Raw genomic sequence first — 15,933 nt, forward strand, 5'->3', positions numbered from 1 at the left:
AATTACCGAGTATTTCTTAAATGGTGAGAGATTGGGAAGTGTTGATGTCCAAAAGGACCTGGGTATCCTTGTTCATGAGTCACTGAAAGCTAACATGCAGGTGCAGCAAGCAATTAGGAAGGCAAATGGTATGTTGGCCTTTATTGAAAGAGGATTTGAGTACAGGAGTAAAGAATTCTTGCTGAAATTGTATAGAACCTTGGTGAGACCGCACCTGGAGTATTGTGTACTGTTTTGGTCTCCTTACTTAAGGAAGGATATACTAGCGATAGAGGCAGTTGAAAGAACATTCATCAGACTGATCTCTGGGATGGCGGGATTGACCTATGAGGAAAGATTGAGGAGATTGGGCCTGTATTCTCTAGAGTTCAGAAGAATGAGAGGTGATCTCATTGATGCATACAAAATTCTTAAAGGGTAGATGCAGGAAGGATGTTTCCCCTGGCTGGGGGGTCTAGAATCAGGGGACACAGTCTCAGAATAAGAGGTAGGTCATTTAGGACTGAGATGAAGAGGAATTTTTTCACTCAGAGGGTGGTGAATCTTTGGAATTCTCTACCTCAGAGGGCTATGGAGGCTTAGTCATTCAGTATGTTCAAGACAGAGATCGATAGGTTTCTAGATATTAAAGATATCAAGGGATATGGGGATAGTGTGAGAAAATGTATTGAGGTAGAAGATCAGCCATGATCTAGTTGAATGGAGGAGCAGGCTCGAGGGGCCAAATGGCCTACTCCTATTTCCTATGTTCCTATGAAAGCATTCACAAAGCTGAGCCCCTGAATGAGACGTGCCTCAGGAGAAGGCAGCAGAAAATTGTTCCATACTGGATTAGGCTTCCCATGGGATGCATGGGAAGTCCTTGTTGCTGACCGGGATTTCTGGAGAATGGCAGTCAGGAAGGGCATGGAAAAAGCAGAGGACAAAAGAAATAACCAGATGGTGGAAAAGAGAGCCTGGCAGAAGGAAAAAATATCAGTCAACCTCAGGCCAACAATTTTCATCTGTGCCAGTTATGGAAGGGATTGCCACTCACGAGTCAGCCTTTATAGCCACAACAGGCGATGTTCAACTCAAAAATGACATACACCCTGGGTGCAGTCCATCATATTCCCAGATGGACAGATGCCTACTATTGGATTAGAAAACAAAGAGGTAATTAAATCTGCTCTTTGTCCACTATACCAGCTAAAATTATATTGGAGCATTCACTATAATCATAGTAGAAACTAAAATAGCATTGGAATTTCTTTCTGTAAGTGATGTTGTTTTTCTTTAAGAACCTGTGAACATGAAACCGCTCTACCTATCAATTGAAATGGTAATGAGTCTGTCTCTCTCTCTCTCTCTCTCTCTCCATGACCTCAGTTTTGATCCAGTCAGTAGCTGAGAACCTTATGCACCAGTTCAATCAAATGTGACAAACCCAATCTGCCAGCTATATCCTCACTATCCCAGTCACAATATGCTTTGATGGGCCAGGCGTCCTTGTCTTATTTGATGTTATTTGAGATGTTAATTCCTGCCACCTCCTTAATGCCATATACCAAACACAATGCCTGTAATCTTTTGTTTACCCAAAGAAACTGTTAGCTTCCATTATGGCCATACTCCTCCCCAGTGAAACATTTGGAAAATTGATTTCTATTTATAGTTTTAAATATCAAAGTTTTGGCATGCCATTAGGGAAATGCAATGAAACAAAGAACATTCTATTCTATTCAGATTATAAGCATTTATTCTTTATGATAGGTGTGATGACAATCATGAGATAACTCATTGACTGGAATATTTTTACCTTCCAGGGTCAGTGTGACCCATGTTCCTCCAGCAATGCTGCCTTCTCTTGGACTGATACTCAGCTTCACAGCAGCAACTACAGTGCAAGATAAACCAAGTGATGGAAAGTGGAAATGCTTTACACAGAATATCAGAATCACTGAATTGTTACAGCACAGAAGGAGGCCATTCAGCCCATCGTAGCTCTCCAAAAGAGCAATTTACCTCATGCCACTCCCCCAACTTCATAGAGAGATACAGCACCGAAACAGGCCCTTCGGCCCACCGGGTCCGTGCCGACCATCAACCACCCATTTATACTAATCCTATATTAATCCCATTTTTCCCTCTCACATCCCCACCTTCCCTCAATTCTCCTACCACCTACACTAGGGGCAATTTTTTACAATGGCCAATTTACCTATCAACCCACAAGTCTTTGGAATGTGGGAGGAAACCGGAGCACCTGGAGGAAACCCATGCAGTCACAGGGAGAACTTGCAAAATCCGCACAGGCAGTACCCAGAACCGAACCCGGGTCACTGGAGCTGTGAGGCTGCGGTGGTAGCCATTGCACCACTGTGCCACTTCTCCTGGTAATCCTGAACATTCTTCCTTTTCATGGAACCATAGAAAAAGCATGGCACAGAAGGAGGCCATTCAGCCCATCGTGTCCGCGCCAGCCAAAAAAACTAGCTGCCCAAACTAATCCCACCTTCCAGCACCTGGTCCATAGCCCAGCACATGTCCAGATACCTTTTGAAAGAATTGAGGGTTTCTGCCTCCACCACCATTCCTGGCAGCGAATTCCAGACACCCACCACCCTCTGAGTGAAAAAGTTTCTCCTCATGTCCCCTCTGATCCTTCTACCAATCACCTTAAATCTGTGTCCCCTGGTACAATCCATTCCCTCTTGAATGTCTCAGTTGAACCTGCTTCTACCATACTCTCAGGCAGTCCATTCCAGATCTTAACCACTCGCTGCCTGAAAACATTTTTCCTGATGTTGCCATTGCTCCTTTTGCCAATTACCTTAAATCTGTGCCCTCTTGTTCTCAATCTTTCCACCAATGGGAACAGTTTTTCTCCTATCTACTCTGTCCAACTCCCTCATGATTTTGACCACCTCTATCAAATCTCCTTTCAACTTTCTCTTCTTCGAGGAAAACAGTTCCAACTTCTCCAATCTATCCACGTAACTAAAGTTCCTCATCCCTGGAACCATTCTCGTGAATCTTTTTTATACTCTCTCTAACACCTTCACATCTTTCCTAAAGTGTGGTGCCCAGAACTGGACACAATACTCCAGTTGAGGCCATACCAGTGTTCTATATAACCTCCTTGCTCTTGTACTCTATGCCCCTATTAATAAAGCCCAGGATACTGTATATTTTATTAACCGCTCTCTCAACCTGTCCTGCCACCTTCAATGACTTATGCACATATACAGCTATGTCCCTCTGCTCCTGCACCCCCTTTAGAATTGTACCCTTTATCTTTTGAATGTCAACATCTATTTTTGATTAACAGGAATAATTTATATGCCACATTACTAAGAGTAGAAATAGAAAATTGAACAGTTTTCATATTAATAGAGTGTTCACTTCACCCATTCTTCGTGTTTAGTGGACCCACTTTAGCTACATAGTTTAAGAAGATGCTTTATTACACCCAGGGTTTATATATATGTAGACTTTCCAACACTGACTGCCCTCTCTTTGCTCTCTCTAGAGTGTGGTCCACAAGAGTTAAGGATTTAGTGGATTACCATGATAGAAGTGCCATGGTGAATGAAATGAAATCAAATTGAATATCAAACGCCCAAAGAGGTTACAGCTCAGTTACCTTGGAATATTTTTTTCAATAATCAAGAATCTAGCTTACTCAATCACAGCTCAGTACAGACATCACAGATTATTAAATGTTCTCTAATGTTCCTATATAAAATCTAATTTCAGCATACTAAAGCCAAAGGATATTTAGAGCAAGAAAAAGACCAGTTAACCCTCAAGACTTCCATCCTAACTCTATATCTGATTATTCAGCATGGACTTTCTTCTCAACTTTTCATTGATCCCTCATAGTAAGAAAGACAGACTTCCTGCTATTTATACCTCTATAACCCCCAACCTCAACAGAGCTAATGGTCAGAGGGGAAATGGATGATGAATTGGTTAGAACACTAATTTCACCACTGGAAACCGTGTTTAAATCCAGCCCAACGAAATGGGATAGAAGTATCCTCTCACTGGAGTTGTAGGGTTGTAGTTGTAGCCCAATTTCTAGTGACACTGGTGAACAGCGCAGAAATACCCTTGGCTTGGACAAAATTTGTATTAAATTGGCAATCTCCTTCTGAGAAGCCACAAAACTGGCTTCTGCAAAACAACAAAATCACAGCAGTGTAAAATCGAGTGCTTTTTTGAGGCTGGAGGTTGGATGGTAGGGTTATAGTTAGGCAAGCTGTTGGGACGAGTTTATGCTGTACCTGACTTGAGTGTGCTTGAAGCAGACACTTAAATAGAAAAGTTCTCCAACACCTTTCCACTAAAATATTCATTATAATAAACTTCCATAAAATTGATCTACAGCATGTAACAAAGATGATGAGTAGAATCAGGGTGTTCCACAATTAATTTGTTTAAGGTGCCTTTTCAATTAAATATTTTCTACTTTAAGTATAATATGGATTGATTGATCATTCCAAAGCAACAATGCTATTTCAGAATAGACCATCAAATTTGAGTAACTAAAAAAGTTAAATAATACAAAATTTAGCTCTTTATCAATTTACAGTGTCAAGTTTGGGTAGTTATTAAATTCCTTAACCAAATGCATCCTCACCTGGTTTACAAAGCAATCCAATATTTAGAAGGAACAAGGCCTGGTAAAGTTTTCTCATTTCTCGAATTCACTGTATCGTATTTTGGAGGATATGTCAATGGATTTTAGCTACTGTAATTCCACTTTGTTGCCTTTTCATTTCCCTGTAATAGGAAAAGGAAATATAAGTGGGAAATATCACTGTGGCAAGGATACATGCATTTTAGGAGAAACCCATAACAAATGTGTTATGAACAACATTACCGCTGTGACTAACCCTCTTCATTGTCCCTAGTGTAAGGAAAATTAACACTGGAAATATTTGTATTTTGATCACTTACAGAAAATTATTTACAGCAAGGGGAAAAAATCAATTTTGTGAGTTTAAAAGAAAGGTACTTGTGGCAAATAAACCTTAAAACATTTTCCCCTTGCACATGTATACGTTGAATTATCTGAAGACTAACTGCTGCTTTATGAGAACATAAAGTGCCTTATGCAGCACCAAACCAGAGTGCAGAAGACCTGTCCTAACTCATCACCAACCATACATCTATGGTTTGTAACATCCTAAAGCAGGAATGCTTCTCTAGGCACCACAAGAAAAATCTCACCCGCAAAACAACCTCCTGTGACTTAGCCAAGTCGTGGCAAGCAGCCTCCAGGCTATCCAATCTCCCTGTGACAGCAGCCAGCCAGCTGCCTTTTTATACCTGTATCAAGCATGCAGCTGGCCATTGAAATGTCAGTGAGATCTGGCTGTTAAAATTGACCAAGCCTCCTACAGCAACTCCTAGGCAGAATGTCCCACAGCTTTCCTCTGCTTTCTGCCTAGATGTTAAAGTGCTGCTAAAGTGTTTCCCATTTCATCATCGTCATCACTTTTTGGTTTATTTATTAAGGTCATTTTCAATGCAGGTGACAAAGTTTTCATTAGCCTCATTGTTCTTTGGAAATCACGGGCAGAATTTAGTGAATCCATCATGGGACCAGGCAACGGACCCGGAAGTGGGTGCTGTCGCCACTTGTCATGTGTATGGCCAGCCCAATTATCATAATGGAGGCGCAGGGCCCAGCACGCCATGTGCCGGGGGTGGGCAGTGAGGCACCAATGGCATTGTCAGTGGAGCCAATGCAGATGCTGGTGCCATCCTTCAAGCGCTGCCAGTCCTGCTTATACTGCTGCTTCACTTACTGACTTTGCTGCTGCTCTGCCTTAGATGAAGTTTTGCCATTGCTGCTGCTCTACTGCTGTGCCCCTGCCCTCCTGCCTAGAGTCCCGGTGCTGCTGTACTGCTGACTCAGCCTGGAGTCCCTGTGCTGCTGAACTGCTATACCGCTGACCAAGGACTCAGATGTCCAGGAGCTCTCCAGAAGACAAGAGGGGCCATATCAGGTGCAAGATACTGGGCTGAATTTTACCACCAATATTATTGTGGGAGGGGGGGGGGGGTGAGGGGGGCCTGGGAAATGCCTCCGGGAGAGGCCCGCCACTCTCTTTGACGCTCGGAAGGGCCTGCCCCATATTACCACTGGTGGCGAGGCCTCATGGCAGCCCACCGCGACTCGGCGACGGGGCCAAAATTTAAATATTCTAATAGATGCTAATGAAGGCATAATTACTTACCTCGTTGCACCGTCCGATCCCCAACCAGTGAAGCATGGCAGAGCACTGGTGGAGAGGGGGGAGGAGGTAGGTTTTCAGGGCGGAGGGTGGGGGAGCGAGGAGCTATTGCGATTGATGGACAGGATGGTGGGAAAGGGTTGAAGGTGAAAGTTAATAAAGTTCAGGGAGGGAAGATCGGGATTGCAAGATAAAGCTTTTTGGGGGGAAAGGGCAATTAATGGATTGTTTAGTCATGGGGGTTGGAAGAGGGGCTTGATTCTTTCATTAAATTTATAACTTTAATTGTATCGTGTATATATCTTTAAAAATTCTAATGTAATGGAAGGGCTTTAGGCCCTTTATAAATGGCGCCGGTGCCTGTGCAGTGGCACCGGATGCTGTTGCCGGGGACGGAGCAACCGCTTCCTCCACATCATCGGGGGGGACAGTTCGCCTCATCCATGTAAATCAGCAACCGCGCTGAATATCGCAGCGGCTCCACAGAGTCAATCTCGCACGTGCGCCCCTCCATTTTTGAAGTTCGCCACCAATCGCAGCCCCCTGGGTGGCCGCACGGTTCAGCGATGCCTCCCTGGAGGTCCACCTCCAGGCTGCAAGGGAAGGATGGGAGGGCCTCTTGACCAGAAATGGCAAGAAGAGAACCTCCTGCCTGACCAAGCAAGACTGGATGGAGAGTGTTGAGGGGGTCAGCAGCTGTGGGATCACCTCCCAGAACTGAGTCCAGTGCCGCAAGAGGATCAACAACCTCCTTCGTTCTGCCAAGGTGACTGCTCCATAACTCTCTCCTTTTTAGGGATTGCAAGTGGCTATGCTGGAAGAAGTGGGACATGGGGAGGGAGGCACCGCAGCTGCGCTGGAAACAGGGGTTAGGCATTTACCTCACCCTGCCAGATGCATGGCTGCATCTTGGCTATAGGCCACCTTTTGTCACAGCTCACCCCCATTAACTCCCCTGAAAGCGGACGGGAGCATGAGCTATATTGGATACCCCAGTAGAGGATGTGGGACTGACACTAGCAGAACTGTCATGTAGATCTCTCTACGAAGTATGACTGTCTCCATCTTTCCACTTGCAGGACAAGAGGGCCCACAACAGGATGGAGACAGGCAAGACTGGGGGAGGAATCCCAGATCTTTAGCCTCCCTCTGCAGCCAAAGAGGAGGCCTTAGAATTGGCAGAGACCCAGGACAGCTGCTCCATATCAGATGGAGAGACTGGATTCTCCATGCAAGAGAGTGAGGATTGGCTTCCATCAACATGTAGTTCACTTCTGGAGACCCACAAACGTATGGATGGCATGACGAGATCTGCACAGCCTATCCCACATTTATTCATGTTCTCTCATGCACGACGGCATCCACAGGAGACTCAGTCAGAAAGGGGCCAGATATCCACCTCTGAGGAGGAGGAGCACTCAGTGCAGGAAACGTACAGGCAGCCGGGACCTTCCAGGCCTCAGGCAGCCAGAGGACGGCTGCCAAAATCATAGGCCAAGGTGCAGCTTGATCAGCAGCCTGCCTCCAGCCCAGCTGCTAGCACTGGGTTCACACCTCATAGAAGCACTTGAAAACATAAAAAGAAAAGCTAGACCAACTTGGGGTTCCACAGGTGTTTGATATCTGACATGCACTTCGTATAAAGTTCTTTTGTTCAAGCCATTAACATGTAAAAGTGATTATTCTATTATGCCTTAATTGTGAGCTGTTGACTTCACCCTTCCCCCTTAGTGGATGCCAATATAAGTACAGCCCTCATTTAAATATGATCTCCCATGGGCACTGGTGCATGTTTCAGCTGGACGCTAGGCACGGAACTCAAATGGAAAGGAGGTGACAGACTATATGCATTGAGTGAGTCTTTATTGGATTTTCTGTGTGTGGACATCAGTGCGGCTAGAAGCAGTTATTTATAAGATTGTTTCTTTTCTCCTTGGCACATCACTCAATCTGCCTGGCCTCTGATTCAAGGGCTTCAACATACAGAGCGGCTGCTCATCTCCTTCCTCCATGTCTTCCTCGTTGGTGGAGGATTGTAACTCTGGCATCTCATCATCATGCAAGGCCTCTTTTCTCTGCAGTGCTAGACTGGGCAGAGCACAGCAGACCACAATGATAGGGGAGGCCCTCACTCGGGCATACTGCAAGACTCCACAGGATCAATCGAGGCAACAGAATCTCATCTTCAGCAGCTCAATGACCTGTGCGGTGGTTGCTGGGGTAGAGCTATGGCAAGTGTTATACCCTCTGTTGCATTGCAAGGGTTCCTCACAGGACCATGTCTTTAATCGGTAGCTATTATCCCCGTGAATCCATCTCTAAAGGCAAGCGGGGGCCTGAAAAGCTGTGGCACCTGGGACTAGTGGAGCATGTAGGCATCATGGCTGCTTCCTGGGAAGTGGGAGAGCTATCCCACAGACTAGTCAAGCAGCAGCCTGACATAGTCGTACTTATGGAATCATACCTTACAGACAATGTTCCTGAGACCACCATCACCATTCCTGGGTATGTCTTGTCCCAGCAGCAGGACAGACCCACCAGAAGTGCAGCACAGTAGTATACAGTTGGGAGGGAGTTGCCCTGGGAGTCCTGAACATTGGCTCCAGACCCCATGAAGTCTCATGGCATCAGGTTAAACATGGGCAAGGAAACCTCTTGCTGATTACCAGCTACCGTCCCCCTTCAGCTGATGAATCAGTGCTTCTCGATATTAAATACCAATTGGAAAAAGCACTATGGGTAGCAAGAGCACAGAATGTACCATGTCCATCACCAAGAGTGGCTCAGTAACACCATTACTGATCGAGCTGGCCGAGTCCAAAACGACATAGCTGCTAGATGGGTCAGCGGCAGGTGGTGAGGGAACCAACAAGAGGGAAAAACCTACTTGACCTGTCCTCACAATTCTACCTGTCGCAGATGCACCTGTCCATAACAGTATTGCTGGAGTGACCATCGCACAGTCCTTGTGGAGACGAAGCCTTGTCTTCACACTGAGGGTACCCACCATCGTGTTGTGTGGCACTACCACCGTGCTAGATGAGATAGATTTTGAACAGATCTACCATCTCAAAACTGGGCATCCATGAGGTGCTGTGGGCCGTCAGCAACAGCAGAATTGTATGCAACCACAATCTGTAACGTCATGGCCCAGCGTATCCCCCACTCTACCATTACCATCAAGCCGGCGGGATTAACCCTGGTAAGTGAAGAGTGCAGGAGGGCAAGTCAAGACCAGCAACAGGCATATCTAAAAATGAGGTGTCAGCCTGGTGAAGCTACAATGCAGGACTACTTGCATGACAAAAACAGAAGCAGCATGCAACCGAAAGGGCTAAGTGATTCCACAACCAATGGATCAGATCTAAGCTCTACAGTCCTACAGAGCTGCAGTCGTGTTTGTAGACAATGAAACAACGAACAGGAGGTGGAAGATCCACAAATATACCCATCCTCAATGATGGGGGGAGCCCAGCACATTAGTGTATTTGCATCCATCTTCAGCCAGAAGTGCCGAGTGGATGACCTATCTAGCCTCCTGCTGAGGTCCCCAGCATCAGCCAATCTGATTCACTCCATGTGGTATCAAGAAATGGCTGAAAGCACTGGATACTGCAAAGGCTATGGATCCTGACAATGTTCTGGCAATTGTACAGAAGACGTGCTCCAGAACTAGCCATGCCCCTAGCTAAGCTCTTCCAGTCCAGCTACAACACTGGCATCTACCCGGCAATGTGGAAAATTGCCCAGGTATGTCCTGTGCACAAAAAGCAGGACCCAGCCATTTACTGCCCCATCAGTCTACTCTTGATCATCAGTAAAGTGATGGAAGGGGTCATTGACAGTGCAATCAAACGACACTTGCTTAGCAATAACCTGCTCACTGATGCTCAGTTTGGGTTCTGCCAGGGCCACTCAGCTCCTGACTTCATTACAGCCTTAGTGCAAACATGGACAAAAGAGCTTAACTCCAGAGGTGAGGTGAGAGTGACTGCCCTTGACATCAAGGCAGCATTTGACCTAGTATGGCATCAAGGAGCCCTAGAAAAATGGAGTTAATAGGAATCAGAGGGAAAACTCTCTGCTGGTTGGAGCCATACCTAGCATAAAGGAAGATGGTTATGCTTGTTGGAGGCCAATTTTCTCAGTCCCAGGACATCACTGCAGGAGTTCTTCAGGGTAGTGTCCTAGGCCCAACCATCTTCAGCTGCTACATCAATGACCTTCCCTCCATCATAAGGTCAGAAGTGGGGATGTTCACTGATGATTGCTCAATGTTCAGAACCATTTACAACTCCTCAGATACTGAAGCAGCCCGTGTCCAGATGCAGCAAGACCTGGACAACATCCAAGCTTGGGCTGATAAATGGCAAGTAACATTCACACCACACAAGTGCCAGGCAATGACCATCTCCAGCAAGAGAGAATCTAACCATCTCCCCTTGATATTCAATGGCATTACCATTGCTGAATCCCCCACTATCAACATCCTGGTGTTACCATTGACCAGAAATTGAACTGGACCAGGCACATAAATACTGTGCTTACAACAGCAGGTCAGAGGCTGGGAATTCTGCGACGAGTAACTCACCTCCTGACTCCCCAATGCCTGTTCATCATCTACAAGACACAAGTCAGGAGTGTGATGGAATACTCTCCACCTGCCTGGATGGCTGCAGCTCCAACAACACTCAATTAGCTCAACACCATCTAGGATAAAACAGCCTGCTTGATTGGCAACCCATCCACCACCTTCAACATTTACTCCCTTCACCACCAGTGCACAGTGGGAGCAGGTGTACCATCTACAACATACACCACTGCAGCATCTCACCAAATTTCCTTCAACAGTACCTTCCAAACTCACAACCTCAACCACCTAGAAGGACAAGGGCAGCAGATGCACGGGAACACCACCACCTGCAAGTTCCCCTCCAAGCCATACACTATCCTGACTTGGAACTATATCGCCGTTCCTTCACTGACGATGGGTCAAAGTCCTGGAACTCTCTTCCTAACAGCATTGTGGGTGTAACTACACTCTAGGACTGCAGTGGTTCAAGAAGGCAGCTCACCACCTCTTTCTCAAAGGCAATTAGGGATGGGCAATAAATGAATTTAAAAAAAAGACACATGTGCAGGAAACACTTCCAGGTGGCCACAGTCCAGTTGAATGCTGATTGAATGGAAGGCCTTCCTGTTGATGAAGGTGGTTGGATACATGCAAGCCTTGATGGGTACATGCAAGCAATCTATCACACCTTGCAACTGGGGAAAATCCAACAATGGCTCCAAATCCGATGCCACTCTAGGCCTGTCTGTCACGGTCAGTCTGGTAGCACACATAGTCACCTGCCCTCTTGAACAGGGCACTGGTCACCTCCGTAATGCAGTGGTGAGCAGCTGTCTGGGAGATCCCACACATGTGGACCCTTGGAATGATCCAGATGCATAAAAGATTAATGTCACAGTGATCTTCAGGGCCACTGGCAAAGGGTGACTCTCAAATCCCAAGGCGCTTAAGTCTTTGACAGCTTCCCTGCAGAGCCATAGTCTTTGCTGACAAATTCCACTCAGACTTTTGGAGGTAGCTGATTTGAATCCAGTACACTCTTTGGCGCAGGTGGGCCCTTCTTGGCATGGCTGGCTGCTGCCGCTCTCATTGTGGAGCTTCACGGGCAGGCGCAGCTGCCTCTTGGCCCTCCCTCCATTGGAGGTGCCACATCATGCCATGGTGGTCCAATAATACAGGGTGTATGAGACCCATACCAGGTGACCAGAGGGCCTACAGAGCACTGTTAATGCAGAGATGATCCTGCCCTTGCAACTGAGCTTTTGCTACTTCTCCCAGCAGAATCCCTGATGGCCCTCAGTGCTCAGCCTCGCTGATAACCGACACTCTCATCCAGCAGTACTGCCACACACACATCACACTCAACAGTTTGCTCATCTGATAAAGCCACGCAAAACCAAGGGCCCCCCCTTGCAGAGCCCCTGAGATTGTGACTCCCCCCCCCCCAACCCTGCAGAGCACAACAGCACTGCAGTCTGACAATGCCCTCCAGATCACCCCACCACCCCTATGAAGTGCTGTTCATGGTACTGAATCCCCGCCTCGGTGCCGCCAGCTTTTAACGGTTGCGATCCTGAAGACACGTGAATGCCGCCCACCGTCCACTAAATCACAAACCCACCATTAAACTGATGTGAATTAGATGAAAATGCATTACAATTAGCTGCTCAGCAATTTAAAATACATTCCCATTGCATCGGGGCAGCAATGTTGCCTGGGTGCTTTCCCGTCGCTGATTAAATCCAGAAATAATGTCACAATGCCAATTTCCGGACGGACGCTTCTGACGCAATTCTCTCTTCACCACACCTGCCCCCCACCACCACCAATCCCGCTTCAAACAGCCACACAAAATTCTGACAATATGCAAAACATCATCAAATGACTTCTGAAAATCAAGTAATTAAAACCAGTGGCTAGCCCTTTATTATTGCAACAACTTGCATCATTATAGCACCTTTAACACAGAAAAATGTTCCAAGGCCCTTCACAGAGGAGTAAGGAAAAACTGAATGCTGAGTCAAAGAAGGAGCCATGAAGAGGTGAAAGAAATGGTTTTAAGTAGAGTCTTAAAAGAGAAGACGGAGGTAGAAAAATTGTGGATGGAATTCCAGTGTGTGGGGCCTAGGCAGCTGAGAGCAAACAGAAAAGGATAGGAGGATACGAAAAAGTCTGTAGAACGGAGAGCTTGTTGGGCACTGTAGTGGTGAAGGAGGCTACAAAGATAGGAATAGAGGGGCCATAGAGGGTGAGAATCATAAACTTGAGGTTTGTGGAGCGGAAGCCAATGTAGGTCTGTGGGGACAGGAGTGATGGGCAAGTGAGACTTGATGTGGGATAGAGTATGGGCAGAATTTTTCATGAGCTGATGTCTGAGGGTGGAATGTTGGCCAGGAGAGCATTGGAATAATAGAACCTAGAGGTGGAAAAGGTACTCCCTTAAAGAATACCAGTAGGTTCACGAGATTTGATCTATTGCTTATAAAACCATTTGGCTTCTGCAATCTTTAGATTAATATGAAAAGCATCCAGTAAAAGCAGTTCCCTTACTGTGAGCCTTAAGCATTAATAATTTCCAGGCTCTTGCCTCACCTCTTTTTCAAATATTAACATTACCTCCCACTTAGGTGGGAGGTAATGGTTTTAAGTTCATCTGTAAAATCTTAGAACCATTAATTACATTTTGGTTAAATTTCCTTCCTTTTTTCCTTGAGCATTTAGGGTGCATTCCATCTGATCCAACTGCCACCTTGTTTTTTTTTTAGATTGTTTATGATGTGTTATATTAATCTTTATATAGACTCTTGAGTCAAAATGATCATTATTGTGAAAAATAATTTATGTGTGATTTCACGATCCTCCATAATATTTCCACTCAATTGCTCTGTCAAGCGACTGATGTAATTTTAACGCTGTCTACTTCTAATGCAACTGAAAAACTGCAATCATTCTTTCCGCTGTTAATCATCTTATTGATTGTCTTCTTACCCCTTCTCATACGCTATTTGTAACTCTCAACTGCCCTTTGTCTTTGTTGCTCCCAAAGTATCATCTAGAACCTTGCTGATTTCTTGAGGACGCTGGTATCCAGTTGACGGAGAGAAACCATTGCAGGGAAGACCTCGGCTTTCCTTGTAGGTCCTGGAGGAGCAGGAGAGCTGCTCTTGGCCCTACAAGGAAACTTAAAAAGGTCCCTGTCTGGGTTTCTTCTGGCCCCAACTCGCTTCCCCACTGTCTCAGCTGGCAAGAAAGCCATTGCTGCTTTGCACACAGGTCATCCAGTTAAAGTTGCAATCAGGTCCCAATTATGTCATCGGGACGCAACATGGGATGTAAAAAAAAGATCCCACCAGATTTGCGTGGTTGTCCTTGCCACCTGCTCTCAGTAGCATAGGTTAGAACTGGGAACCGTCAGCTGCTGATGTCTCCAGGGTAGCTAAATAACCTGGCCAATTTTAACTAACCACCTGCCTAGTTTCTCAACATTTCAATCTAAGTTGATTAATTTTTTCCAGTTCTGAATGGTTACACACGAAATATTAATTCTTCTGCCCTCTCCACAGATGCTGTTGTTTTTGTTTCAGAGCTCCAGTTTTTGGATTTTTATTCTTATATGCAAAGTCATTAAGGGTAAATCCTTACTGTAGTCTGGTCAAAATGGTGGGCGTGTCCCGTTTCGCAGAGAAATTTTCCCTTCCCAATTTGCCAATTTCCATACGCGAGTGACACCATTTTTACAATGTAGTTGTGGATTGATGGTTAGAATACTGTATCAAAAAAATCTTAGAGCTGATCTTGAACACAAAATTTAAAATAAGTTAAACCTTACGATACTGTGCTATGCAAGTGAGTATACTAAAGTACTGAGGAAAATTATTACTTCCTCCTCACATGCCAACCATCTGACTATCTAAAAAGAACACATTACATCATTATCAACTTCTAAATCATGCCAAGTTCTCGAAATATAGCTACCTTATGCAATGATTAACAGGATTTAATGAATGATTAACTGCAAATTAAATTAACTGCAAATTAAAAGTGAGTATAATCGAATAAATCCAGCAAAGCAGGGAGAGGGGTTTATTCTTTGGCCTCTGAAGCTCATGCAAAAAATTAAATACTATCCAGTATACAGAGTAAGATGTTGTTAATAACTAGTCACTTGGTGGAGGATAGAATTTGGACAGCAAATTTTTGCATGAGTTGAGGTTTAGGGAGGTTGGAGAATGGGAGGCCTGCAGAAGCATCAAAGAAGTTAAGTCTGAAGGTGGCAATGGCAGAAACAATATCACAGTGTGAATATTTCCATTTCACAAATCAGCCATCTTTATGGACTATCAATGAAGCTGAAAGTTGATACTAATCTATGCTGAATCACGGTCAGTTTTAAATTCTGGATCTATGTATACTAGGAACTGGGTTTAGACTACACAAATGTATCTTATTTGGTACAATCACAGCCAGTACACAGAGAGATTTTTACCCAATCAATAGGTTTAACAGTATATATTTAGATACCTCACCTTCAGCTAAATGTACACAATGATTATTAAAAATTGTGAAAATTTGAAGATGTTTATGAACGATGTACTCTCTTTAAACTAAAGGAAATCATTCAGGTGACACCTGCGACTGTTTTATTCCTTCTTTATGTCACACATTAATGCACAAAACCAAATAAAGGGGAAGAAACTGTTCCTATTATAGCAAAATGTATTTTCTGGAGTGCAAATGTAATACGCAGAATTACATGACAATATTAATGTAGTGACATGAAATTCCTCTGTCTCTTATATTGACACATTTAAAATGAATAATAATGAATTTAAAATAACAGTAATTTTGTACAAACGGACTAAAGTGTGGGGGTGGGGGTGAGGGGGTTACTAATCTTACACAGCACAGTCTCAACCTTTTTGCCTCTGCATTTCCATGCAAATGCAATTCCTTACTCATGTGATTTTTGTCATCAGCAGCATTTTATTATTGAAAAGGCAGATTCAGTCTTAAACACAGTATACTCGCACACACACAGAGTTAGGTTACCAACTGGCACTTGCCAGTACTCGTATTTCTGCCACACACAATCCGTTTGTGCAGCATTAAAACATTATTTTGTATTTTAAAGAG

At 44.8% G+C, this 15,933-nt stretch overlaps 1 protein-coding gene across 10 annotated transcripts in view; it reads right to left on the reverse strand.

Annotated features, from left to right (window-relative positions):
- Positions 1 to 15,933, reverse strand: part of LOC137360749 (fibrocystin-like) — a 604,145-nt gene that overhangs the window by 574,012 nt on the left and 14,200 nt on the right. For 9 of the 10 annotated variants that reach the window (XM_068026018.1, XM_068026015.1, XM_068026020.1 and 6 more), the window contains exons 2-3: positions 4,625 to 4,767; positions 1,799 to 1,876 (exon numbers count right to left, since the gene is read on the reverse strand). In XM_068026018.1, coding sequence (XP_067882119.1) covers positions 1,799 to 1,876; positions 4,625 to 4,682 — 136 coding nt within the window. In that variant the 5' untranslated portion in view covers positions 4,683 to 4,767. Of the gene's footprint in view, positions 1 to 1,798; positions 1,877 to 4,624; positions 4,768 to 5,217; positions 5,277 to 15,933 lie in introns of those variants that run through there. The other variant, XM_068026017.1, reaches the window with a different exon arrangement.

The sequence above is a fragment of the Heterodontus francisci genome, chromosome 3 (genome assembly GCF_036365525.1).
Source record: "Heterodontus francisci isolate sHetFra1 chromosome 3, sHetFra1.hap1, whole genome shotgun sequence".
NCBI lineage: Eukaryota > Metazoa > Chordata > Chondrichthyes > Heterodontiformes > Heterodontidae > Heterodontus > Heterodontus francisci.